The 27,793-nt window shown below is 39.7% G+C and overlaps 2 protein-coding genes across 4 annotated transcripts in view; one reads left to right on the forward strand and one right to left on the reverse strand.

Annotated features, from left to right (window-relative positions):
• Positions 1-27,276, reverse strand: ASPN (asporin). Its single transcript, XM_006127556.4, has 8 exons — positions 27,092-27,276; positions 22,640-22,894; positions 18,604-18,716; positions 15,157-15,370; positions 12,699-12,809; positions 8,912-9,005; positions 2,365-2,503; positions 1-192 (listed from the first exon to the last, which is right to left on the reverse strand). Exons 2-8 carry the CDS (start codon positions 22,872-22,874, stop codon positions 1-3), a joined length of 1,098 nt encoding a protein of 365 aa, XP_006127618.1. The 5' UTR covers positions 22,875-22,894; positions 27,092-27,276.
• CENPP (centromere protein P) overlaps positions 1-27,793 on the forward strand; it is a 296,833-nt gene that overhangs the window by 160,785 nt on the left and 108,255 nt on the right. The gene's annotated exons all lie outside the window — the stretch shown is intronic.

The following is a 27,793-nucleotide window of genomic DNA, read 5'->3' on the forward strand; positions in this document are numbered from 1 at the left end:
TCAGAAATTCCCAAGCTGCACACTATTTCTGCCTAAAATACAACGAAATGTAGCAGGCTGAACTTCCCAGTATTTCACAGGGTTGTTGAATAAACTAATGCCACTGTATAACGTCTTCTTCGTGCTTCCTCCAGTTGGACAGAAATCATTTACTCCCACTTTTGCGATATTATTAGAGTGAAGGAAGACAATCTGTACAATAAGAAAAAGAAAAATATGTGATAACATCTAGTAGGTAAAGTAGGGAAAAACATGCTGATGGAGTCATTGACAAGTTATATTTAATTAATTATATTATGATTTAATTAATTATACAAATTATATATAATTATCTGTAGAGCAGTTGTCTATAATCCCCCATAGTATCGGGATTTGAAAGTCACTAGAAAGGGGATTTTCCTTAATTTTGCAAAATGTTGTTTGATTAAATTTATTATTCTATTATCATAGAGCTTTGGCTGTATTCTTAAGATGCTTCTATACCTTTTCCTTTAACATGTGTGTTCACAAATATGTATTGTGTTAACTTTAAACAGCATAAACTTAGGCTATATCTACTCTGGGAATAGTATAGCTATTTCAGCAAACCCTCCTAGTAGTAACACAACTTATAATGGCAAAAAAAAGTGGTTTTGAGGAAATAGCTTATGCCAGTTCAGCAAATGAAACAAGTAATTCCAGTAAAATTGCTTCTGTGCTGTCTTAACTGGATCTGCACCTGGGCTTTTGCCAGCATAGTAATATCACAAAACACACCATCGCTGCCATAGGTTCTAGTCTATACTAAATCCTTTCTGTCAGTCTGAGTATCTAGCCTGGTCCTAAAGCACTTCACAGGAGTAGTAAATTGAAGGTGGCCTTGCCCTCTCAGACTTTGGTACAAGAGTGAAATTATTTAAAACACATTACTTGAACTCAAAGGCCCTTCAGTCAATTCTATGGCCCTCATATTTCCTAAACACATCTTCCTAAGCTCTGAGCTCTGTGTCAACATGTACATAAGATGAGTAGTTTACACACATGTGCTGCTGACTAAACCTGCTGGGGAGCAGAAGTACTCTGGAAATTGTACTTGCATTGGGAAACACCATATTCATGGATGTGAGAGCATTTTGTTTTGACATTTCTGAAACAAAATATTTTTTTTTTCATTTGGAAACACCTTTTTGTTTCAAAATTCTCTTTTTAATAAAAAATAAAATGTTCAGAATTAAAATATTTCATGCTGAAAATGTCAACATGAAAGTTTTGTTTGACCCTAAATTATCTTTTCAATGTTCAGATTATCAGAAATTACAAAAAATTTTGGTTTTGTTTCAACTTGAAACTATTTTCCTTGGCTTTTCCGAAATGCCAGCAAACTGAAAAAATTATTTGCACAGGTCTGTACTGGTGTCTATATGAGGATTTATTGTGGCATTCCTGATTAATTATTACCTATTAAATGCCTATGTGGATCCTGTTATTCCTGAATAAAAGTGCTTAATTCAGATTAAACTAATTCCAAATAGGAAACTCTCTTTCAGGATAAGAACATCCACACAGGGAATTAATCAGGAATAGCTATTCCACTTTAAATTCACAACGTACCTTAATATAAATGAACTTTCAAAACCCCTTCAAACCCCTCAGTGATATTGCGCCATCATTTGGTGCCCCATTTAACTTGGCGCCCTAAGCGACTGCCTAGTTTGCCTATACGGACGGGCTGCCCCTGCTTGGATGTGAGCATTTATAGATTGACAAAATGATTAATATATAGTGAAGCTGTGCAGCTTCTCTTAATGGACTGTGCACGAGCCTCTATTACACATTTATTTATTCCCTATTTTTCCTGTTTCAATGGGGCAGTGCTCAGTTGGTTTCATAGGGTGCATCTACACTCCAGGGTTTAACTCAAAATAAGCTATGCAAATTGAGCTACATCAATTGTGTATCTTCTTTCGAAACAGCTTATTTCAAAATAGAGTACTCTTCCTCCGACTTGCCTTATTCCTTGTACAATGAGGGTTACAGGACTCAGAGTAAGAAGTCCTCCAGCTTGACAGTATTTTGACACTATTTTGGAACAACTGCCTGCTGTGTAGACACAGACTAAGTTATTTTGGAATAGCACTCGTTATTTTGAAATGGTGTTGCAGTGTAGATGTAAGATATTACTTTACCACACAAAATACCTTGTGAGCTGTTTTTTCTTTGAGTGATCCTGTTACTTGCACTTGATTATCCCTTCAAACAAATATATTATTTCCCATTTTTCTGTTGTAAGAAGTGTAGCCAAGATGCACAATTGATACAGTAATTATGTGGCAAATTATTTCCTAAGCAGTATAACAAACTCATCTGCCAAGAATAATATATTACCTGCAGATATTTCAGATCAGATAGTCCAGGAGGAACCTTTTTCAGTTTGTTGTTCTCTAGATGTATTTCTCGTACCTTTGGTATACTGGAAAAACTTCCATTTTCTACATCTTTGATTTTATTGTTTCCCAGTCCCAGCCTAGAAATAAAACAAAGTGTGACTACTGATTCATTGGGATTTTTAACCACATTGCTGAGCATTTTTTTCAATAAAGTTTTGTACACCGGAGAATACAGGCAAAAACTAAAAATCAGAAAAGGAAAAAAAATGTTTATTTAATATAAAATAAATTAGCATTGGTCTATGGAACATATCTGGAACAGAATATTTATTTAATTTAGCTACATTTAAAGGACAACATGATTTAGTGAGTATGTAATAGTTATTCTATCAGAAGCAAATATTAAAACAAAAAAATAAGCAGCATTTGTATAAATAAACTATACTCTTAAATTTGTTGTCCTGTGTACAATGGGAAACTGTATTTTATTTGTTACAGACAGAGCTCGATAAATCTGCTCGCCCACTCGCCCGTGGCGAGTAGATTTTGGCAGCTGGGGAGCTGTGACGGGGAAGAGGCGCCTCGCGGTGGCGAGGGCGACCCGCCCCGCACTTCAACGGCACCAACCCCTGTGCTGCGCGGGCAGTGCGGCGTTCTGACAGTGGTCTGCGCTGCTTGTTTCCGTGTGGCCGCCCAGCTGAGCGGCATGCAGGGGGGCCGAGTCCTGGGACGGGAGCTGGAAGCGGGGGCAGGGCCGCACATAGGCGTAGGGTGGGGCCAGAGTGTGCGTGCGTCCCTGATGTCAGGGGAGAGGTGCCAGCGCAAGAGAGCTCCGCATTCAAAAGGAGAGCAATGGAGGAAGGCAGAGGGGAAAGGAGAGAGAGGAGAGTAATAGAGGGAGGGGGAGAACAGAGGAGTGAGCTAGAAAACGGTGGTGGGCGGAGGAGTGAAGGGTCAGAGAGGAGAGGGACGGGAGTCGGAGGAGGTCAGAGAAGGCAGGAGGGAGACGGGGAATGGAGCAGAGCGTGGGAGCAGAGGACGTGAAAGGAGAAGCGGAGGTAGGAAGCAGCCCAGGATGGGGCTCCTTAGTGTCTCCGCTCTGGGCTGCTTCCTATCTCTGCTTCTCTTTTAACGTCCTCTGCCCCCACTCTCTGCTCTTAGCTCCACTCCTTGTCCCCTGCCTTCTCTGACCTCCTCTGACTCGCATCCCCCTCCGTTCTCCTCTGCTTTCACCCTTCACTCCTCCACCCACCGCCATCTTCTAGCTCACTCCTTTGTTCTCCTCCTCCCTCCTTTACTCTCCTCCATCTCCTCCCTCCTCTCCTCTGCTCCCCTTTTGAATGTGACGCTCTCTTGTGCCGGTGCCTCTCCCCTTGATGTCAAAGACGCGCACACACACTCTGTCCCCGCCCTAAGCCCGCATGCGGCCCCGCTCCCGCTTTCAGCTCCTGTCCCAGGACTCAGTCCCCCTGCACACCGCTCAGCTGGGCGGCCACACGGGCGCAAGCAGCACAGACAGCTGTCAGAACGCCGCGCTGTTGAAGTGCTGGGCGGGTCGTCCTCGCCGTTGCAGAACGTCCCCGCCCCATCACTGAAGCAAACATGTCATCCTGGTCGTCCTGTTCTCTGGGTGGCGCACACCTGCATGGTGGGGGTCACGCAGTGGGGGTGGCGAGTCCCTTTTTTGTGTGATGAGTAGGGTTTTCTATAATTTGTTGAGCCCTGGTTATAGACACAGTAGGAGGAAAAATGAAAAATTATATAGAACTAATTATCATCTGCACTTTAATGTAACTTTTCCTTTCCCCAAAGTTATGAATAGTTTTGTACCTTTTATTTTCTACTTTCAGATTTCCTCTTAACATAAATTTGTCACTCACACTTTAACTTAGTCTAAGGCAGTGACTAGTGTCAGAGCTAAAAATCTTCAGGGGGGTAGCCGAGTTAGTCTGTAACAGGAAGGAAGAATTTAAAAAGCAATGAATAGTCTAGTAGCACCTTAAAGACTAATAAAATATGAGTGTACTCCAGTCATCTGAAGAAGTGGGTGTGCCCACGAAAGCTCATGAGAACATCTACATATTTTGTTAGTCTTTCAGGTGCTACTAGAGCTAAAAATATTATTTCAAAATATTAAGGTGCCAAAATTGAGAGAAAAGAACAATGTAAAGGTTCCATTTTTTATCTTCACTACTCTCTATTCTAGTTTCTTACATTGACTTCAAAGCCTACAAGCAGCTACCAGCTTAGGTTTCTAATAACAAATTCTAGGTTCAAAGTTCCTCAGCCAGGTTTTCAAAGTACTAGGTGGGCCTTGAAGAGGGATTTTAGAGCCTCCATCTCTCAAAAACAAACCCATTTTTTCTTTCTTCCTTAGCCTTCTCCTTTGTGAAACCACCGTTGTTGTCCCCAGTCTCTGAAGGAAATATATTTCCTTTCCCAGGAACCAACTAACTTCTGTCCAACCAGGCCCTGGAAACTTAGTCCATCTCTTCTACCCATCTCCTGGGTCCTTGATCTTTGTAGCTTTCCTTCCTTCTTCCTATGCTCTTCAGAAATACACCTTTACCAAAAAACCTGCCTTCTGCTTTATTCCTTCCTTAACATAATTCTCCCTTCTTTGAAATCAAGTGTTTACTGAAACCACACAAGACTTGAAAATGTAATTTAATTGTAGGCATTATATTTCTAAAGTCATGGCATCATAGGGTTGGAAGATACCTCAGTAGATCATCAAGGCCAATCCCCTGCTAAAAGCAGGACCAGTCCTAACTAAATCATCCCATCTGGGGCTTTGTCAACGTGGGACTTAATAACCTCTAAGGATGGAGATTCCAAAAGCTCCCTAGGTAACTTATTCCAGTGCTTCACCACCCTAATGAAATAGTTTTTCCTAGACTATTGTACCTCATTCTGTCATCTATTGCCATTGAGAAAGCCCTTTCTCCATCTTCTTTGGAACTCCCCTTCAGGTGTTGAAGGCTGCTATCAAATCCACCCTCACTCTTCTGTAGACCAAATAAGCTCAAATTCCTCAGAAGTCATGTGCTCCAGCTCCCCTTGGTCTTGCTGTGAGGGCAGGGGACTGGACTTGATGACCTCTCAAGGTCCCTTCCAGTTCTAGTATTCTATAATTCATAAAATACTATCATTCTAATTATAATTCTAATTATTTTTGAGACCCTCCGCTGGATTTCCTCCAGCGCGTCCACATTCTTTCTGTAATAGGGGGCCCAGAAGTGGATGCAGTATTCCAGATGTGGGCTCACCAGTATGAATTAAAGGGAAATAATCACTTCCCTAGATCTGCTGGCAGTCCTCCTACTAATGCACCCCAATCTGCTGTTAGCCTTCTTGGCTACAAGGATGCACTGTTGACTTATATCCAGCTTCTCATCCACTGTAACCCCCAGGTCTTTTTCTGCCAAACTGCTGCTTAGCCAGTTAATTCCCTGCCTGTAACAGTGCTTGGGAGTCTTCTATCCCATGTGCAGAACTCTTCACTTGTCCCTGTTGAACCTCATCAGATCTCTTTTTTCCCAATTCACCAATTTGTCCAGTGGACCCTATCTCTACTCTCAAGCATATCTACCTCTCCCCCTAACTTAGTGTCATCTGCAACCTTGCTGGCAAGAATACTGTGGGAGACTGTATCAAAAGCTTCGCTAAAGTCAAGGTATATCACATCCACCACCTTTCTTATATTCACAGAGCCAGTTACCTTGTGATAGAAAGCAATCAGATTGGTCAGGCATGACATGCCCTTGGTGAATCCACGTTGACTATTCCTGATCACTTTCCTCTCTTCCAAAGGCTTCAAAATGGATTCTTTGGGGATCCCCTCCACTATTTTTCCAGGGACTGAAGTGAGGCTGACCTCTGTGGTTCCCTGATTCTCCTTCCCTTTTTTAAAGATGGGAACTACATTTGCCTGTTTCCAATCATCTGGGACCTCCCCCTGTCACCATGAATCAATCAATACTTCCCCCTATTTCTTTTTTTGTGACCACTCCTGCTCTTTTCTCATGCACTCTCTGCTTTGTGCCTTAGTTTCTTCTGCCCCAGTTATTGTTTTTTGCTTAGTGAAAAGCTACATGATTCTGGGAAATCCTGCACTTTCTCCGTACATTCCTTCCCTCCCCCACCTGTGAAAGGAACAGAAGCTCTGGGAAGGGGGATGAGGAGAATACCAGGAAATATATTATGATGAATCTGCTGAGCAGAAATGTGTCAGTAACAATCAATATGGTGAGTGTGCTAATTTTTTCCTCACATGCTTCGGTTGGCAGTACCTCCCGCAGAGGAAGATAACTGTGTCAGGGAGAGACAGTTGGGAGGAGTGATAATTTAAGCAGGGCATGTGAGGTCTGGGAAGGAGGGGGTTTGAAGGTAGTTTGTGAATAGATTGAATCAATGAAGTGTTTATAGTTGAGCGACTGACGCATGTAAACTACATGCCGGAAGAAGTGGTATCTCCTGGCATGCTCCTAAGGACTATGTCAAAGATAGGTGTAATCTATGGGTATGTCTAGACTACATGCAGCTGCTGACAGAGGCATGTAAAATAGGCTACCCGACATAGTCAATGAAGCGGTGATTTAAATATCCCCGGCTTCATTAAAATAAAAATGGCTGCCACGCTGTGCCAGCTCAGCTGATTGTCAGCACAGCGTGGCAGTCAAGACGTGGATTGGTTGATAGGGGAAGCCTTTGTCGACTGCTCCTGTATACCTCGTTTCACGAGGCATAAGGGAGCGGTCAACAAAGGCTTCCCCTATCGACCGATCCGCATCTTGACTGCCGCGCGATGCCGACAATCAGCTGAGCCGACACAGCGCGGCGGCCATTTTTATTAATGAAGCCGGGGATATTTAAATCCCTGCTTCATTGACTGTGTCAGGTATCCTATTTTACATGCCTCTGCCAACAGAGGCATGTAGTCTAGACATAGCCTATAAGTGCAATTTGGAAAATGCAAATTTTCTTCTATATTTTTCCTCAATAGTCATGTTGATGTGCCCTCAGGATCATCGCTTGGTCATCATTGTTCTAATGTAATACAAAAATAATGTTTTAAGCTGTTCCCCACCCTGCATCCTGATCTGGGGGATATTTGGCTGGCTGGTTGAGAGGAGAATGATTCTTGATGGCTTGGGGGACGGGGGAAGGATGGGAAGCTTAAAAAATGCTGAAAAAGGGATCAGCATGGTGACTGACCCACCACCCAGAAATGAGGGGCTTAAAAGGATCAGGCTGTGCCAGGACCCTCCCCTTCATATGGAGCAGGCTAAACAGCACTCATTCTCCTTCTCTATTCAAGTGATAAATATACCAGGTTAATGACTGTATCTACTGTAGGCATTATGTGTGCTGGCAAGGAATTTTTCCGTTTCCACCACATTGGCCAGGTGCAGTTGGCATTGTTTTACCTTCCTCAGAGCAGGTTCAGGTAGTCTCTGTTAATGCATAACATTTCAGGCAGTAAGGCATATAACGCTACTCATTATTTAAGAGTATAGCAGATGTTCATTGCTGCTAATCCATAAAAGAAGCATACAGTACTGTAATGGATAAATGGCTCGGGGAACGGATTTGAGGAGACGTGCTTGGTAATTGAGTGGGCACTTCTATGATTGGTACATTAGAGCACCAAACCCCTCATCATTGTAGTCTGTCTTATAGCTCCTGTGAGGGGGGGTTCTCAGCAATGGTTTTACTGGAGGGACCTAGAATGAAACGATGGGGGACCTGGGTATTGTAAGGTCCCGATAGTGGATCCATTGAGAGACATAGGTGGAAAAGTGCGTGTGAGGGAGCTAGTATGGGCACTTCCCTCCCCAGTTAATTATGCAGGGAAATGAGGGTGGGTTACCTGTACTGTACGTTTTATCTACTGGGTAGTCCCAGACATCTAATAATAAAGTTTCAGAGGGGTAGCCATATTAGTCTGTAATTGAAAAAATGTAAAAAAATGTTTAACTAATAGTCCTTCAGCACCTTAGAGACTAACAATAAATGTAACTGGTATCATTAGCTTTCAGGGCACAACCCTCTTCTTCAGATGAATGAAGTTAAAGGAGCCGGTTTCCAAATAGCAGAGAAAGAGAGGAGATGGGCGGGGAAGGAAAAAGAAGGAAAAAATGGGGATAATACTGTCAGTTAGGGTGTCCATGCTAAATGAAGCTGATGGAGTGGGTACTAAGTGCTTTTAAATAACTGGTGTTTGCTTTTGTATGTCATTAGGATGTGGAATGTAGCAGGTAATCCAGTTAAGGTCTTTGTTTAAACCTCTATTGTAGGTACCAAACTTGTAAATGAAGTTAAGCTCTGCAGCTTCCCTTTCAATCTGTTTTTTTGAAATTGCCTTGAAATAATATTGAAATTTTGAGATCCATAATAAAATTGCTACCTAATTAAACCTATATCAAATTTCTCTTGTCCTTCTTTTGGCATAGTCAGACAATTCACCGCACCATAACTTATTCCCAAAATGAGTTACCTAAAGTGATTGAGAAAATCCTGGAAATGTTGATGTTATGTTTTACCTTTGAAGATCTTTGTACCGAATAAAATCCTCAAGTTCAATTGCTGTAATTTTGTTGTCGTCTAGATGAAGCTCTAACAAAGAGGATGGTAGCCCTAAACAAAAAAAAAAATCTATGTAATTTAATTGATTAAAATATTTACACTTGTTAAATTCTCAACAACTTCCTCCTTCTGGAGAGGGTTGTAAAGGTACCGAGTAGGACTAGTTTGCTGTCTGGATTAAAAACTACCTAGTAGATATAAATATATGTTGCGTTAGATTTTTCTAAACGTCTTCATTTGTAGTGTAAATTGATTGGGTTTTGTTATTCAGTTCCGCAGTTCTTTGAAAATTTGATTGTTCTCTTTGAAATATTATAATGAAATAAACAATAGATGGACTCTAGCTTTATCTTACCCTAGATTAGTTAAATGTTCTGGCAAATTGATTAGAAATATTTAGGGCTGTCATGCAGTTAAAACAATCACATAATAAATCACACTGTTAATATACCATTTATTTAAATATGTTTGGTTGTTTTCTTCATTTTTAAAGATATTGGTTTAATTAAAACACAGAATACGAAGTGTACATTGCTCACTCAATATTTATTTTGATTACAAATATTTGCACTTTAAAAACTAAAACAAATGGAATTTTTCAAGTCCCCCTTCACAAGTACTGTAGCGTAATCTCTTTATCATGGACATTCAAATGTAGAATTTTGTACAAAAAAGTCATTTCAAGGTAAAACAATATAAAACCTTAGAATCTACAAGTCCACTCAGTGCTGCTACATGTTCAGACAAGCACTCAAAGAAATATGTTTGTTTAGGAGATTATGTTGCCTTCTTCTTATTTACAATGCTGCCTGAAAGTGAGAAAAGGTGTTCACATGGTACTTTTGTCATGAGTGTTGCAAAATATTTACATACCAGATGCACTAAGGATTCATATGTCTCTTCATGCTTCAACCACTGTTCTAGAGAACATGCATCCATGCTGATGATGGGTTCTACTCAATAACAATTCAAATCAGTGTCCAATGCATATTCATTTTTGTCATCTGAGTCAGATGGTACCAGCAGAAGATTGAATTTCTGGTGCCTTCGATACTTTGGTTTCTGCATCAGAGCGTTGCTTTTTAAAAACTTTTGAAAGCATGCCTCACATCTTTGAAAGCATGCCTCACATCCCTCTAATTTTTGGAAAGCATGTTATAGCCATAATCCTTGGGTAAAGTGATATAGCAATTTTTAGAAATCTCACATGGGTACCTTATTTATATTTTGCTAAATCTGAAGTGCAAGTGTTCTGAAAATGAACATGTGCTTAATCATTGTCTAAGACTACTATAACATGAAATATGTGGCAAAATGCAAGTAAAACTGCAGGAGACATACAATTTTCCTCCAAAGAGTTCAGTCACAAATTTAGTTAACACATTGGTTTGAGTGTCCTCAGTATTGAAGTATGTCCTCTGGAATAGTGGCCGAAGCATAAAAGGGCATATGAATGTTTAGGCACATTTTAATGCCATGCGAACACCTGTTTTCACCTTCAGTTGAAATTGAAAATAAGAACCTGGATCATCTCCCATAAATATAAACAAATATTCTTGTCTTAGCAATTGGCTGAAGAAGAAGTTAGGACTATGTGGACTTATAGGTTCTAAATTTTTACATTGTTTTGTTTTTGAGTGCAGTAAATGTAAAAAATAAATCTACATTTGTAAGTTGCTCTTTATGATAATCCTATTCCACTATAGTAGTTGTTTGAGGAACTAAAGAATATGATTTCTGTCATGTATCACTTTTACAGTGTAAATATTTGTAATAAAATAAAGTGAGCACTGTACACTTTGATTTCAAGTACAACACAGATTACAATTTACTGAAAATGTAGAACAAAACATCCAAAATATTTAATGAATTTCAGTTGATACTTTATTTTTTTCAATGTGATTAAAATTGCATCTAATTAAGTCCTAGAAATTGTATAAGTATTTTATACTTTCCAATACCTTCAGATTTTTGCTGTCTTTCTTTTTACTCATCCTAGCTAGATTTTTATTTATATGGCAAAACTATGCAACCTTCACTTTATGTTGCTCCATGAAATCCATACATCTACTTGTAAATAATGGTGAAAGAATCAGACCTCGATGGTCCTGGACTGTGATGCTGTTTAGATTGGGAATAACCTATACATTCTCATGCTGTGAGCCTTAGGAGCATCATGCATAGCATGGATTAAATGTTTTATTAGGGAAAAGGGTGCAAGATCATATTTTACTCACAATTACAAGCCTAGGCATAACTCAGTATAGCATAAAGAGTGGTTTGGGAGGTGTTTGTCTGTTTTACCCATCTAAAATGTTAAGTGCTCTTGAAAATGCATAATCAAGGGGGACTCATATCCAAGAGCTGTTCTCCCTATGGAATCATAATACTTGGCTTTTATGCATACATAATGCTTAATTAAACATACATAATGCTTCAACTTCCTGAGAAGAATCACAGTAGATTATTAACAAAAACAAAATTAAAACTTGAATGGAAAGGAAATATTACTTGAAAAGTGGATCATTATGTAGGTTACTTACCAGAGGAATAAAGAAGAAAACAACTGTTCTTTCAGACAACTTATCTTTGCCAGTTTTCAGTTACAACACTTGCTAATTTCAAGGTATTCTTAGACCTGCATGGTTCTTAAGTGTTTGGGAGAGACTGCCAGAGCAAAGTTCATAGAATCCTATGGCTGGAAGAGACTTCAGGCGGTCATTGAGTCCAGCCCCCTACCCAAAGCAGGACCAAACCCAACTAAATCATCCCAGCCAGGGCTTTGTCAAGCCGAGACTTAAAAATTGCTAGGGATGGTAATTGCCGCCTAGGTAACCCATTCCAGTACTTCACTGCCCTCCTAGTGAAATAGTTTTTCCTAATATCTAACCTAGACCTTCCCCACTGTAACTTGAGACCATTGCTCCTTGTTCTGCCATCTGTCACTACTGAGAACAGCTTCTCTCCTTCCTCTTTGGAACCTCCCTTCAGGAAGTTGAAGGCTGCTATCAAATCCCTCAGTCTCTCCTCGTAGGCCATGTGCTCCAGCCCCCTAATCATTTTGGTTGCCCTCCACTGGACCCTCTCCAATGCGTCCACATCCTTACTATAGTGGAGGGCCCAGAATTGGACACAGTACTCCAGATATGGCTTCACCAGTGCTGAATAAAGGGGAATAATCACTTCTCTAGATTTGCTGACAACGCTCCTCCTAAATCACCCTGTATGCCATTAGCCTTCTTGGCTACAAGGACTCATATCCACCTTTTCATCCTCTGTAATCCCCAGGTCCTTTTGTGCTGAACTGCTAAAGTTAAAATAGTGAGTTACAATTTGTTGGGAGGCTTGGCCTAGTTTGTTGTTCAGTATGCTGAATTGCTCCTCTTTCCTGATGGTTTATTTCTGTTGTTTCTTGGCCTTAATAAAAGTTGCATACACCATCTGGACAGAGTGGGAGAGGAGAACAAGAGAGAGTATCTACCAGTGTTCAGGGATGAAAAAAGCAGATGGGAAAGATGGGTGGTTGTTTCTAAGAGAGTGGAAAGAGGAAATTGAGAAACTATTGTATAAATATAATTTTGAGTATTATAATCTCACGTTACAGAAATTTAAACAAAGAAAAACAGGTATGAAATAGGCTATTCAGGAGAACAATTGGTGTGGAGGGGAAGATTCTTGTGTATAGTACATTGAAAGACTGAGAAATTATTTTGGCATATTTTTAGCATAAGAAAGAACCCATACCTTTGGGAACAGAGGTCAGTTTCGCTTCTGCAATTCTGATATGATAGACTGTCACTCCTTCAAAAGCACCTGGTTCTATTCCATCATTGTCAAGAGGATTTGCGCTCATTTCTACCAAAGCAAGTATTTTATAATTAAACTAAAGCACATTGCACATCTGTTCTAGTCTGTTTAATTATAAAGGATTTATTAAAAGCAATTCTGATTTCACCTAACTTGTAATCGATGTGACTGTTTTGGAGCTCCATGGAATAAACTCACTATGACCATGGATTATAACCGGAATTTTGAAGTGGCCCCAGTTTCCTATGCCAGAGCAACTGGCTACTGCCCATTGACCATTTAACTGAGATGGCTTTCGGGTGGTGGAGCAGTGGGATTAAGGCAGACTTACTTCTGCCCTAGTCCTGCACCACTCCTGAAAGCAGCTGGCATGTACAGCGATGGCTCCATGACACCATGTGCTGCCCCATATCTACGGGCACTGAGTCCACAGCTACTACTGGCCGCGGTTCTCCATTTCTGATCAATGGGAGCTGCAGGAGCGGTATTTGCAGGCAGGAACAGCATGTAGAGACCCCTTGCTCTGCCTTTCTCAGGGCTACAGGGACAAGCCAGCCACTTTCAGGAGCAGCAATTACCACAGGGATAATGACTCCAGCCAAGACAGATTAGGCATTTAAGAATTCACTACTCAAAGAATTAAATATAAGAATAATTGAGAAATGAAAATTATGAAATGCACAGACCAGTCAAAAACCAAAAATAATCCACTTTGCAAGCAGTAAAAGTAACATCACCAAAAACCCACACATGTTGGGTTGGGAGCTGAGAGCAAAGGACAGTTGGTGTTTGTGAGAATAACAGACACACAGTGTGTGAGAGGGAGAGATTTGCATGGCCACCCTCCTTCCATCCCCTTTTCTTTGTGTGGAGATAGGCTACAGGAGCAAAGGGAGGAGAGACACCCTGACATCAGCACCTCCCTCCCCTTTACTTCCTCCCACATCCTTTAGAGCAAGCAGGACCCTTCCACGGGGGAAGCTCCAAGGCAGAGAGCAGGAGCAGCATGACAGTGGGTAGTGGGCCAATTGAAGTGCCAGCCCTTAATAGCTTCCTGGCCAAGCCAGTCAGGATCACCTGTCAGAGGCTCCAAGATCTCCTGGTAGGTCTCTATCTACTGGTTGGTCACCACCTCTCTAACAGTTCTATTTGAGTAAGGATTGCATGTTTTGACTTGCAGAGTTACCAGAACTTCACCCACGTAATAGTTACAGTTAAGTAGATCTGAATTTTAGTTACCTAAGGCAAACAAAAGATGCTTTAAAGATCCTCTAATATAGATATCTTCATTTAAAAAGAAACTTCTGCATAAGGAAAACTTGAACAGAAATTTACATATAGGAAAGAAAAGCTGCTAGTAATTATATTCTGTGCAGCTATTGTAGATTTTACATTTTTGAATCTGAGCTTTGCTCCCATCCCCAACTAAGTTAGCTTTCGGTTTTCTCCTCCAGTGAAATCCATGATTCTGTATTAGCTAAGTGAAATGTGACATCTCGAACTCAATGATCACCCTTCATAGAAAGATTAAGTAAAGAAGCTGAGCTGTGAGGAAATCTAGTCATTTGAGTTGTGGCTAAGCTGATGGCCATCTGCTTCATGAGATCTTGAATATTTGGATATATATGACTTTTTTCTGAATTGAGCTGTTTTTCCAGAACATGTAGCAGTTTAGCATTTTCACCAACTTGTGTTAATAAAATCGGCAGAATAACACTATTAATAAAACTTCTATAATATTTCCATTGGTGATTTAGAACCAGATTATCCAGTAACTCTATGTATAGAACTTTCATGCTCTTAAAGTTGTATATAATAGCTATGTCTATACTGTATTTATTAGCACATCTCTTATATATTTTGACGAGCTTATGCAAAATAAAGTCATACTTTACGATTACCTACAAATGCCAAAATTTGCATAAATAATTGTGCCACTTAAATTAGCTGAATGTATTACTTTTCACACAGGAATATGCTGAATCTAAAGTTAAATAATTATTTTTGATTTTCATCAGAAGAAAGTCATGACTATGATGATTTGAGTTCATATCAAATTAGTTACGGAAAGAGTGGAAGCTTTATGAATCTCTGATTCAAATTTACTATGTTTGGAAATTATTCAATAAAATGAATAAGCTTGAAATTGAAATCTACCAATTTAAAACTGTTCTCTTAATTCCACTTTGCAAGCACATTAATAAAAAATTCTATTACATATATTTAATTTCTTGAACTATCCTTATAAATATAATCTACTCAAAATGACTTTCCCTGGTCAGTGACGGGCTCACCTGCTAGTTAACCATATTGCTTAATGCAGTCCTGAAATGTACTTTTGTAAACTAGCTACATGGAGTCTGGTTTTAATAATGTTACCATAAGACAGACTTACCCAAAACATGCAAACCCTTCATTCCCTCAAATGCTTCCTTTTGTATTTTCTTAACCTTATTATCATGTATTCGTAGTTCTGCTAAAGATTTTGGCAGGTTTGCTGGGATCTCAGTTAGCTGGTTATGGGACAAGTACAGCCGTCGAAGCTTCTTTGTTGATTGAAAAGCTTTTGGATGGATCTTGGATATTTTGTTGTTGTTCAAAGCCAATGCCTAAGAAAAATGCAAAATGAAAGTCAACAATATCTACATTGAATTTTTGTGATCATGTATTTGTGAGGAGATTGGTAAATATTTCTCAAGGAATCCATTTTGAAGCACTTGGAAAGAGGAAAGTGATCAGGAATAGTCAACATGGATTCACCAAGGGAATGTCATGCCTTACCAACCTGATTGCCTTCTATGATGAGATTAGTGGCTCTGTGGATATGGGGAAGGCATTGGATGTGATATACTTTGATATTAGCAAAGCTTTTGATACGACCTCTGAAGGTATCCTTGCCAGCAAGTGAAAGAAGTATGGATTAGATAAATGTGATCAATCATGTCTGGTTGGTGGTTTGTATCAAGTGGAGTGTCTCAAGTTGTTTCTGGGACCGGTTTTCTTCAGCATCTTTATTAATGACTTAGGTAAGGGGATGGATAGTACCCTGAACAAGTTTGCAGATGACACTAAGCTAGAGGGAGAAGTAGGTACACAGGAGGGTAGGGATCAGGTTCAGAGTGACCTAGACAAATTGGAGGATTGGGTCTGATGAGGTTCAGTAAGGTCAAGTACATAATCCTGCATGTGGAATTGAAGCATCTCAAGCACTGCTACATGCTGGGGACCGACTGGCTAAGCAGCAGTTCGGCAGAAAAATATCTGGGGATAATAGTGGCTGAGAATCTGGATACGTATCCACAGTGTGCCCTTGTAGCTGAGAAGGCTAACAGCTGATTGGGGTGTGTTAGGGCATTGCCAGCAGATCTGGAGAAGTGATGATTCCCCTTTTTTTTGGCACTGGGTGAGGCCACATCTGGAGTACTGCATATGCTTCTTGGCCCCCGGTTACAGAAAAGATGTGGATGCATTAGAGAGAGACCCACAAAGAGCAGCAAAAATGATTAGGGGGCTGGAGTACATGACATAAGAGGAGAGACTGGGGGATTTTGGCTTTTTTAGTCTACAGAAGAGAATAGTGAGGGGGGATTAGATAGCAGCCTTTAACTACCTTGAAGAGGGTTCTAAAGAGGATGGTGAGCGGTTTTTGTCACTAGTGACATATGACAGAATGAAGAGCAGTGGTCTCCACTTGTAGTGGGAGAAGTCTAGGTTGGATATTAGGAAAAACTGTTTCACTAGGAGGGTGATAAAGCACTGTGGAATCTCCATCCCTAAAGGTTTTTAAGTCCAAGCTTGACACAGCCTTGGCTGGAATGATTTTATTGGGATTCGTCCTGCTTTGGGAAGGGGGTTTGACTCTGTGACCTCCCGAGGTCTCTTCCAATCCTATGATTGAGGGATTTGGTAGGAAATTCTAGAGAACGTGAATAAGGAAAAGTTATTTACTTATTCCCATAATGTAAGAACTAGGGGCCACCAAATGAAATTAATGGGCAGCAGGTTTAAAACAAATAAAAGGAAGTTCTTCACATAGCACACAGTCAACCTGTGGTACTCATTGCCTGAGGAGGTTGTGAAGGCTAGAACAGGGTTTAAAAGAGAACTAGATAAATTCATTGAGGTTAAGTCCATTAATGGCTATTAGCCTGGATGGGTAAAGAATAGTGTCCCTAGCCTCTGTTTGTCAGACGGTGGAGATGGATGGCAGGAGAGAGATCGCTTGATCATTACCGGTTCATTTCACTCCCTCTAGGGCACTTGGCATTGGCCACTGTCAGCAGGCAGGATTCTGGACTAGATGGACCTTTGGTCTGACCCAGTATGGCCATTCTTATGTTCTTACATTCTTATCTGTGGCTTTACAAAATAAACTAGTGCTTTGATAAGTGACATGAAGAATACAGATTCTGTTCTAAAATTTGATTTATCAATTTCACATGCGTTCATTTTTTTGATCGTATCACTTTGGTATATATGGTTGTGCCAGTTTTCTTCCACAAATTGATCTGAGGAAGTGGGTCTGGCCCATGAAAGCTCATCACCTAATAAACCATCTTGTTAGTCTTTAAAGTGCTACATAGTTCTGTCTTTTGTTTCAGCTAGACCAGACTAACACGGCTGCATCTCTATTACTGTTCTCAATAAGACATCTGTAGGTCTTGTAAATGTTCTCAGGCAAACTGACCAGAAAAACAAAAGCTTCTTTATTATCAGGAGATCAGAAGCTTTCAATTTGAGCACAACTAGAAGTGATTAGTGAGTCTAAGATTTAGTTGTGGCAGGTATTTTTAGTAAAAGTCATGGGCAAGTCCCAGGCAATAAAAAATTATTCAGAGCCCATGACCTGTCTTTGACTTTTACTTCAAATACCCTTGACTGAAATTAGATCTGCTCAATTTTGATTTGTTGCTAAGTGACAAAGTGTAGTTGGAAAGGATTTTTTCCCATCAGTCAAGCCTATCTAACCTATATTTATTGCTATGAAACTGGGAGTCCCTGTTAAGGTACTCTGTGTTGATCAGTTGACTTTAATTTGCTATTACTTTGACTTTAGTTGTGGATTTATTTTATTTTTACATATAGTGGCTGTCTGATATGCCTTAAAAACTGAATTAAGAGATTATTAAAGAAACAAATATATGCTGCATGATCTGTGAGGAGGATATGGAAGAAAGATCATCTTAAATATTTGTAAGATAGGAGGGATTTGTATTGAAATGTCATTTGTATTTTTGTTTACAGTTTTGCCTAATCTAAACCTCTCAGTTACACCAGCCAATCCTGTTTGGCTTATCAAATTGACAGTCCTGTATTGTAGCTTTAGTGTGTCATTTTCTCATCATAATTTTTAATCATTTTATATTTTAATTTAGTATTCTTGCTTGTATCTTAAAGAATTAATAAGGTAGACAGAATTTTCAAGAGAGCTCAGTGCTGGCCTTAAATTGTTCCATTTGAAGTTAATGGAAGTTCTAACATTTACTTCTGTAGTGAGTGCTTTTGAAAATTTCTCCCTGACATCTGCTTTGCATGTGGAATTAAGTTTACCACTGTTGGTTACAGTTCTGAGAAGGAGAGAATCAGTTAAATTTAAGAGAAATTTCTCTGGGTACTTAAAAGCTTGATAGTATGTTTTCCCCCAGTGGCGTGTTTCTGGATGTTGTGAGCTCTTTATAAACTGACAAGATTTCATTCTGTAATGTGTATGCATCCAGAGTTGAAGACATCAAAATAGTTTAATATAATTCATCTAAATTGTTGTAGGAGGAAAGACATAACTAATATAAATAAATAAAATCTTTGAGCTGTCTAAATAACACTGAATCAGAAAATAACTTACATAAAGTGATGTGAGTCCTTTGAAATCATTTTCCTTTACCTCCTTAATTTTGTTGTTTTGAAGGTCTATCATGCGAGTATCAGGTGGAATATTGCTTGGTACTGAAGTCAAACCTATTTAGTGTAAATAATAAAAATATATATATAAATGCCTACTATGTTGTTGTACAAAAAACTATTAACTGCTAAGCAGGACACCATGGGTGTGTCTAGACTACAGGGTTTTTTCGAAAAAATTGGCCTTTATTCGAAAAAACCTCCCCTGCATCTAGACTGCTGTTGTGTTCTTTCGAAAGTAAATTGAAAGAATGCGGCATTTTTTCAACCACGGGAAACCTCGTTTTACGAGGAATAACGCCTTTTTTTGAAAGCGCTCTTTTGTAAAAAGGCACTAAGTAATGTATACTGTGGTTTTTCAAAAGAGAGGGTGCTCTCTTTTGAAAAAGCGGCTTGCTTTTTCGAAAGTACTGGTTGTAGTCTAGATGCTCTTTTTCGAAAGAGGCTTTTTCGAAAGATACTTTTGAAAAAGCCTCTTTCGAAAGATGCTTGCAGTCTAGATGTAGCCCATGAGAATGTAAATGCGTAGCTTTTGGTTTTGCATTGAATACATATGTTCTTAGGTCAATTTAGTTTAAAAAAAATCAGATTTTATAATAAAAAGTTTCATATTTATACAAAGCTGAACTTCAGCCCATAATTCCCATGAGTTGCTTACAGTGTTCCATTTAAGCAGTTTCTTTTTAAAAGAATAAAATTAATCTCTTGTTTTTTCCAAAGATTGTATCATCTTGTGAGAGTATAAGCCCCAGAAAGTGAAACTGCTTAGGAATTAACTGTATTAAAAAAAAAACAAAAACAAAAAACTGACCAGTCTGTTCAATATCTGAGCTTCATAGAATAGAAAAAGTAGGAGGAAGGTCAGCTTGAGGTATGCAATTCCAGCTATATACATAACGTACCTGGAGCTGATATATCTTAAGCTGAGCTCGAGCATCGTCTTCACTGTGGGATGCTCCCGTTGACTTCCTTTACTCCTTGAGACAGCAAGGAGTGTGGAGATCAATGAGGGTGCCCCCAGCATACGATTCAGCTTCCCAACTAGACCCACTAAAGCAAACAATGGAAGATCGACTACCACAGTGTCGATCTTCCCAGTAATGTAGACATGCCCTTAGAGAATCCAGCTGTCTTGACTCCCATGCTGGTATTTTTCAATAACAGGCCATTTTTAAAAATGAGATTTATCACGAGGCTCTTACTATATTTAAAATTAGGGCTGTGAAATTATTAAAAAAAATAATCGTGATTAAAAAAATTAATGGCGATTAATTGCACTGTAAAACAATAATAAGAATATTATCTAGATATTGTTGGATGTTTTCTACATCTTCTAATATATTGATTTCAATTACAACACAGAAAACAAAGTGTATAGCGCTCGCTTTATATTTATTTTTTATAAAACATTTACGCTGTAAAAAAACAACGTCAGTTCACCTCACTGAAGTATTGTTGTGCAAATTCTATCTGGAAGCTAAACTTAAATTCTTCTATTCAAAAGAATCCTTTTTTAGCTCAGCCCCAGCTGCGGGTGGCACAGGGCCAGACGGGTGGTAGACTCTGTCGTGGGCAGTGCAGAGTTTGGGGGAGCTCAGCCCCCAACTGCAGGTGGCATAGTGCTCAGGGGTAGGAGTCAGCCCCCAAGCTCAGGGGAGGGGTCAGCCCCTGGGCTGGGGGCGGGTAGACCCCACCATGGGCAGTGCAGAATTTGGGATGGGGGACTCAGCCCCAAAATCAGTTGTGGGGGAGGGTCAGTCCGAGCCCCAGGAGGCAAAGAGAGGGTAGCTTGGGTGAGCCCTGTCAGGGGCGGGGGGAGGAAGAGGGAAGGACAGTTTGGGCAAGGGTGCCCCCTGGCTGTTTTATTTTAAAAAATATGGTCACCTGGGAGGGTAGAGGGACTGACGTGAGTTGGGACCTCCTGTGGACAGGGGCTGCTGCTGGAGCAGCCTCTCCCCATGGCCAACCCAGACCACCATTGACAGGGGCTGCTTTGTGGCAGCCTCCCTTCCCCCCTGCTGCTGCCTCTGCTACAGAGGCAGCAAGGGGCGGGAAGCAAGTAGTCAAGTAATTGGCTCAACTTCCCGATAAGCTTAGGCTTATCGAGGTGTTGACTACTTGCTTACATCCCTAGTAGGAGGAGAAGTGGTTGAAGATAGAGAGATGTCCACAGATGAGTTAAATGTCACCGGAGATGAGTCAGGAGATCACGATGTTGGAGGATATGTGTTTGACAAGAGGTGTGGGGAGATCAGGATAGGAAGTGGAGACTAGGTAGAGCTGGAGGAAATGATAGAGGGATGAGGTTAACAAGGGAGAGGAAAATGAAGCAGTGGAGTTAATGGGGGGGGGGGGGGGAAGATTTAAATGAAAAACCTTTTTATTTAACCCAGACCTTCCCCTCCACACAGAGCAGGCTAGGTGGCACCCACCCTGCATCCCTGTTCAGGTGGTAAATAAACCAAGTTATTGTTTAAACTACTGTGGACATTATGCTAGCCACTCTCTGAGGAGAGTAGGGAAGGAAATTTTCTCCTTCTCAGTATTGTTATGAAGTAAGGTTAAAACTATCTACTGGCAACCTTGAATTATATAAAGCCTAACAACGAAGATTTATACAAATAGAGACTGTGGTCATTAATTTTAAAGATTGTAATCCTTATGTACTATGAATTTTACAGTGTTATTGATATATTTTCCCTTTGTCAAAATGTGATCATTATGTTTACGCTATTCAGTTGTGGTAAAGACTTAACCTAGAAACTAACGTTCTTTCCATGCTCTTTCATTATAATTTCTTTGTGGTTGATTTGTGGCCTCTTGGTTTCTTGTCAGTCTTTTCCATTGTCATGTGGTCTACCACTCTGCAAATCACCACCCTTCATCTTAAGCTGGGAGGTATTTGTCAGGCTGGCCAGGAGAAGTCATTCTTGATTGCTTGGGGGAGGAGGAAAAGCAATTCATGATGGCTTGTGAGATGGGGAGAGGTGTAAAACAGCTGGAAAAGGGGCCAGCACAGTGGCTGACTCATCACCAAGGAATGAGGAATCTAAAAAGATCAGGCTGTGCTGGGACCCTCCCCTTCACACAGAGCTAAGGATGTTAAGAGGTGGGTAATTGACAGTCGTGTCGTCGATACAATTTGTGTTGACTACACGATTAGTCGATAACTCCCTACAGTTTCAACGTAGTAGGAGCCAGATGCCTAGGCAGTCTGGCTCCTACTACATTTAAACTGTAGAGGCACAGTGGGGATAGGTACTACAGAGCCGCTGCAGTCCCAGACCAGCATGAGTGGGGACTGAACTGGGCTCACTCGGTCCCAGCTTGCACTGGGTCCAGCAGCCCTTGTCCACAGCCCAGCAGCTGGGGCTGGCCACAGACCTCAGTTGCTTCGTGGCAGCAGCCCCTCTCGGCAGGGGAGGGAAGCCAGTCTCCTGCTGGGTTTCCTCCCAGACAAGCTGCTGCCGGAGCAGCCTCTGCCTGCAGCAAGCCTGGGCCTGTTGTAGGCATAGGCTTCTTCGCCACAGCTTCCCTTCCCTCCCCCCATGCTGCCTCTACAGAGAAGATGCTGGGGGGAACTGGCTTTTAAGCAGGCTCCCACAAGTGCTGGCTCATGCTCCCTGCCTCGCTGCCTCGAATACAGAGTTTTCTATAGTCTAAATTGCTTTCCAGCTTTAGTTATATTGATAAAAGTCAATCCTCATACAAGGAGTTTGTCCTGATTTTAATGACATCAATTTTTAAGCTGGTGTGAAAAAGTTGGTATATGTTGATATGTAGACAGGGTGTCAGAGAGAGCTTCATAGATGATATCCTTTAGAAATCCGACTAAAACAATTTACTAGTAAAAAAAATTAGTCTCCTTGAAAACAAATATGACTTTGTTCTTCATAATTTAATGTAAGTGCAGAATTCACCTTTTAAAAAAAATTTCAAATATAATTCCCATAAAACCAGACATACAGATTTATTCTTACCAAGGTCAGAGCAGTGAACAACTCTCATATAACACTGACATCCAAAGGGGCATACTGGAAATATATCAAAAGGAATTTGTGGTGAACTTGGTCTTCTAGTTGTAAATATAGAGTTGTTGTCATTTTCATCTTCCATATCTTGCAGCATCATATGCTTTAATGTAAAGTATGAAGGGCCAATGAAACGTTTGGCAGAGCACAAACCCAAGAAGAGAAGCAACAGATATTCTTTCATGTTTTCTCTGGGTGAATAATCTTGTGGAGAGAGGGAAGAAGGAGAACAAAATACAGCTAAAGTTAGAGAATGTAGAACCACAAATAACTTCTCCATAGTCTAGGAATCCTGGGGCACCTTAGAAAATAACAGATTTATGTTTTTGTGGGTAAAACCCACATCTACCCATGAAAGCTTATGCCCTAATAAATCTTTTAATCTCAAAGGGTCCGTCTAGACTACATCCATCTTTCTACAGAAGGATGTAAATTAGGCACTTCGAAATTGCAAATGAAGCCGGGATTTGAATTTCCCGTGCTTCATTTGCATAATCGCATCATAGCATTCTTTCGAAAAAGCTCTGTTTCGAAAGTAAAACCGCAGTCTGTAGGATCTTTCGAAAAAGTCTTCTATTTTCGAAAGAACTGCGTCTAGACTGCGGTTTTACTTTCAAAATAGCTCCATGACATGATTATGCAAATGAAGCGCAGGAAATCCAAATCCTGGCTTCGTTTGCAATTTCGAAGTGCCTAATTTACATCCCTCTGTCGAAAGAGGGATGTATTCTAGACATACCCTAAGTTGCCACAGGACTCCTTGTTGGTTTTGCAGATACAGATTAACATGGCTATCTCTCTACGACTTCAAATTTCTAGTTGAATTTATCTCTTGTAAAACTTATTGGCCATACCTAGAAATATTTTTATAATAGTAGGAATGAAGTTGTTGCAACAGTTGCAGATTAAAGGGGTTTTTTACACGACTGTTGACATTTAGGAATCCAGAAACACGCCCAAATTTCAGACGTCTCAACAAAATACATATATCTAACTGCAAAAGTAGGGACCAAAGGTAAGTCACCATTTATGTTAATAATATCTAATATAAAATTTCTGGATTTATCTTCTGCTATATTACTCTCATCCACTCCCCTTGACTTGTGCTTGGGAAAGCAAGGAATGTGCATCATCCAGGCCTGAGCCGTGTAACTTCTGTAAATTAATTCTAGTGCAATCCAGATCTCAATGATTTCTCCCCAGTGCTTTGCATATCATATAAACTGAACATATGCGATGATCAAATAGAGCCCTGTGAAATTGCCACTAAGGCTGATGAGCAATTGCCCCGCAATATCTTTTCACAATTCTATTTAAGATAACATTGCCACTACTGAATTGTCCCACTTAGAATCTGCAAGCAAGTCAAAAAAACATTGTGGCCAGTATCAAAGACTGAAAAGAGCTCGAAAAGAATCAGCCTGGGCACCTAACCTCTCTGCAAGACTGGAAGAAAGTAATCAACCATTGAAACAAGTACAGTCTGAGTTCCATGCATAGGTGGAAAACCATATTGAGATGAGACAAATAAATTGTAGAGTTCCAGTTTGTTTCTGAACAGCCTTCTTATAATACCCCTTCCAGGGGTGCCACCTGCATCCCTCGAGATGGTGGTGGCTGTCCCCAGAGTGGGCGTGGCTCAAAACCTCAATCAGCTCCTGCCCATGGACAATAATTGTCAAAATTGTCATTGTCCACATGATTGTCAACCAGTGGCCTTTTTTTTTTTTTTTTTTTTTTTTTTTTTTTTTTTTTTTTGGTGATGGTACGCACTGGTATGGTGTACTGGCACTTTTTTGGGGGGAGCATTTGCGCTGCCCCACTTTCCCCCAGCACAGCCTACAGCTGGCCCTGGGAGCACTCAGGCCATTTTCCCCCAGCACAGCCCTCTGCTGGCCCTGGGAGCACTCACACTGCCCCACTTTCCCCCAGCACAGCCCTCAGCCTGATTGACTCCTTCTGCAGTAACAGCACGATGAAAAATTTGCTTTTTGCTTATGCGCACGAGTATGTTGACATGACATAGGAAGGGTGGAAGAGGCCTTTTTCAAATTTACTTTCCTCAAGAAATGAGTACTGGCACCTTTTTTAAAAAACCAAACAAAACAAAAAGCACTATTGCCAACAATAAGTCCAAAGCCTCTTATCAGAATTTTTTAATAACAAGGGAAATGGTTCCATGTGATAGATAAATGGCTGAATCTCCCGCAGCACATTAGAAATCTTGTGAGCAAAACTGGCAAAAATTAGACACTATGTTTGGAATATAGGAATTGTAAGGAGTATATAAATTGCCTCTGACAGTAGACATTATCAGTTGCTTCTTTGTAGACAATTATGGAATAAATTTGATTTGTCCCCTCCGTTCATGGATCAGTTACCATAGATGTGGTCAGTCTTGTTAAAATACAATCAATTATATTCATACAGTCAACACAGTGAATAAGAAGTAGGGATGTAAGCTTATTGGATAGTCAACTAGCGATGCGACTAGTCACTTCTCCCCATTGCTGTCTTTATCAGAGAGAGGCAGCAAGGTGGAGGATGGAGCTGGCTTAAAAGATGGTTCCCCCTATCACCAACTCCGTGGGAGGGCAGGGAAGGTAAAGGCACAGCGAAAATGGCGCAAGCGGGGACTGAAGCAGTCTCTGCTCATGCTGCTTCTACTGTGATTCTGCTTTTGAATCTGGTGGAGCTCTTGTACATTTCAAAAAAGCAGAAGTGCCACAGGAAGCATGGGACTCTTGTACATTTCAAAGGCTATTTTATCTCAAAACTCAGATTGCCAGATAACCTACAAAAATGATTAACTCTTTTATGCATTTGTTAGTGTGGCACAGATTATTATATAAAATTGTCAAACTTTTAATGTTATTATAATGTGACTGACACCATTTGACTGTAATAAAACTTGGATTAGAAATTTCTGTATAACGGTGCAGTAACATCATAATATTAAAATGTGCATTATAAGAGAAAATATAACAACAATAGCGTGGGGTATAAAATTATTTGAATGCCCTAGTAAATATGCATAGGTTCAAAGAGAAACATTGAAATTGCTCTTCGACCAGATTGCAGCAGCAGAAAACTGCAGCATGTGGTCATTGCTTTCTTTAAGTAATGACACTGGAGGAGCTAACAGGAGAGTAGTTGAGACTTAGTCCATTTATGAGCCATATATATAAAGAACTGATCTCACAGATAGTTTGATGAAGGGAGGGAAGTTTCCTAGAGCATTGTTTCTGAAAAGAGATGTTTAAATAAGGTAGGAATGAGACATTTGGTTTGTTTGCAGTGCTTTTATCCAAAGAAAGGGAAGATAATACAGGTTGAGCCTCTCTAGTCTGGCACATTCTAGTCCAGCAACATCCGTGGTCTGGCATGATTTTAATTAGCCAGATGTCCACTTATCATGGGTGTGGCCAAGTTTCCCATGGTCCCATAAAGTTTGTTTACAGCCACCAGTCCTTGCTCTGTGTTCTGTGCTGTTATTTAGCTCTAATTTACCCCAAATGTCTTCTCAGAGTCCCATAAGTAGTGGAGTGTATGTAATGCTGCTAGACAATATTGACCTCTCGTGGTTCAATAAATTCTCTAGTTTGATACTGGTTGGGTCCCAAGGGTGCCGGACTATAGAGGTTCAACCTATAGTTCTTTTGACCACTTTCTTTAAAAATGGTTTTGCTTCTATTAATTATTGTTCCTTACCAAAAGTAAATGATTTTATATTTAACTCTTTGTGTTTCTTTTGACTAATGCCTTAGAAAAATATAATTATACAACTTTCTTAATAAGAACATCTAAGAAACTAAGGCATGGTCTGGAAAATACAGAATTATGTTAAAATACACACTCTAACTATGATAAAAGCATTCTTAAATATAATAACCAAAATACTGGTTTTTATTTTTTTGACTTTGAATATAATCTGCTTCACTTGTATCTTAAAAATTAGATGAATATTAATCTATGAGCACTTACACTATTTTCACTTATTTAAGACATCTGTCTTTACTTTTTATTTTTGCTTTTAAATACTTTATTACACTTCATCAAATACAATTTTCATTAAAATATATTTAGAAGTAAATTAATTCTAAGCAATTACTGTAGGGTGATGCTGTGCATAGATTAAGATAACAAGGAAAATTTATCATATATTGCTTCAGATGTTAGTGTGACAATAAATTGATTCTCTTCTTTTTGTAAGAGTTGATTGTTTGGTAATCCAGCTAAACCACTATTAAAGTATATTCTGAATACTATTTTACTTTATAAATCATTCAGTACTGAAAAGCTCTTATTTACATAAGTGTTATCGTCATATAGTGATTGAAAATATGTTGCTTAATTCTGTACTATTGTTTAAATATGAATAGATACAAAAATATAACATACCTGGTAGATGTGTCAGTCCTTGCAAAAGCAGTGATAATCCACCTATGAAGTTTGTTCTCAGGTTTTATTTTAAAGAAAAGATTAATGAACTTGTGTTGAGTGCTGTGAAATTGAGAATAGGAATTACAAGGAAAAATTCCACTTGAAAAGCTCCTGATTCGCCTAGCACCCTGGATGATAGTTGAGTGAACTGCTTCTACAGATTAGCCTATCTTAGTACTGAAGAAAGACATTAAGAGACTTGTTACTACTCATATGGTTTTCATCACTGCTTGTATCACAGCCAAAACGTGTAGCTTAACCCTAAATGTTGGGTAGAAGTCTTGGTAAAATCTGAAATGTAATAATGGATGGCAGCTGGCCATTGGAAGTGCATAGACGTCCATTCAAATCTATTTCAGATATGAGAACTAACTTTTTTAAAATAAATTTTCAGTACATCATTCCTTATAATGTGTGGCATTTACCAAAATGTGAACACACATCCATTCATAGAATAAATAGTAATGATGATCAGCAAATTATCAAATTGGTTGAAAGACTAGTGTTCTGAAATAAATATAGCTCCTACCTTATTTATGTACAACTACATAAAAGGATATTTTGCAGTAAATACTTAGCAACAGGCCAAGTATACAGCAGACTTTCTGTGTAAAAAGCCTACAGTGTTGTTATATATGAGGAACAGTGCTTGGTTTAAAA

The sequence above is a fragment of the Pelodiscus sinensis genome, chromosome 11 (genome assembly GCF_049634645.1).
Source record: "Pelodiscus sinensis isolate JC-2024 chromosome 11, ASM4963464v1, whole genome shotgun sequence".
Taxonomy (NCBI): Eukaryota; Metazoa; Chordata; order Testudines; family Trionychidae; genus Pelodiscus; species Pelodiscus sinensis.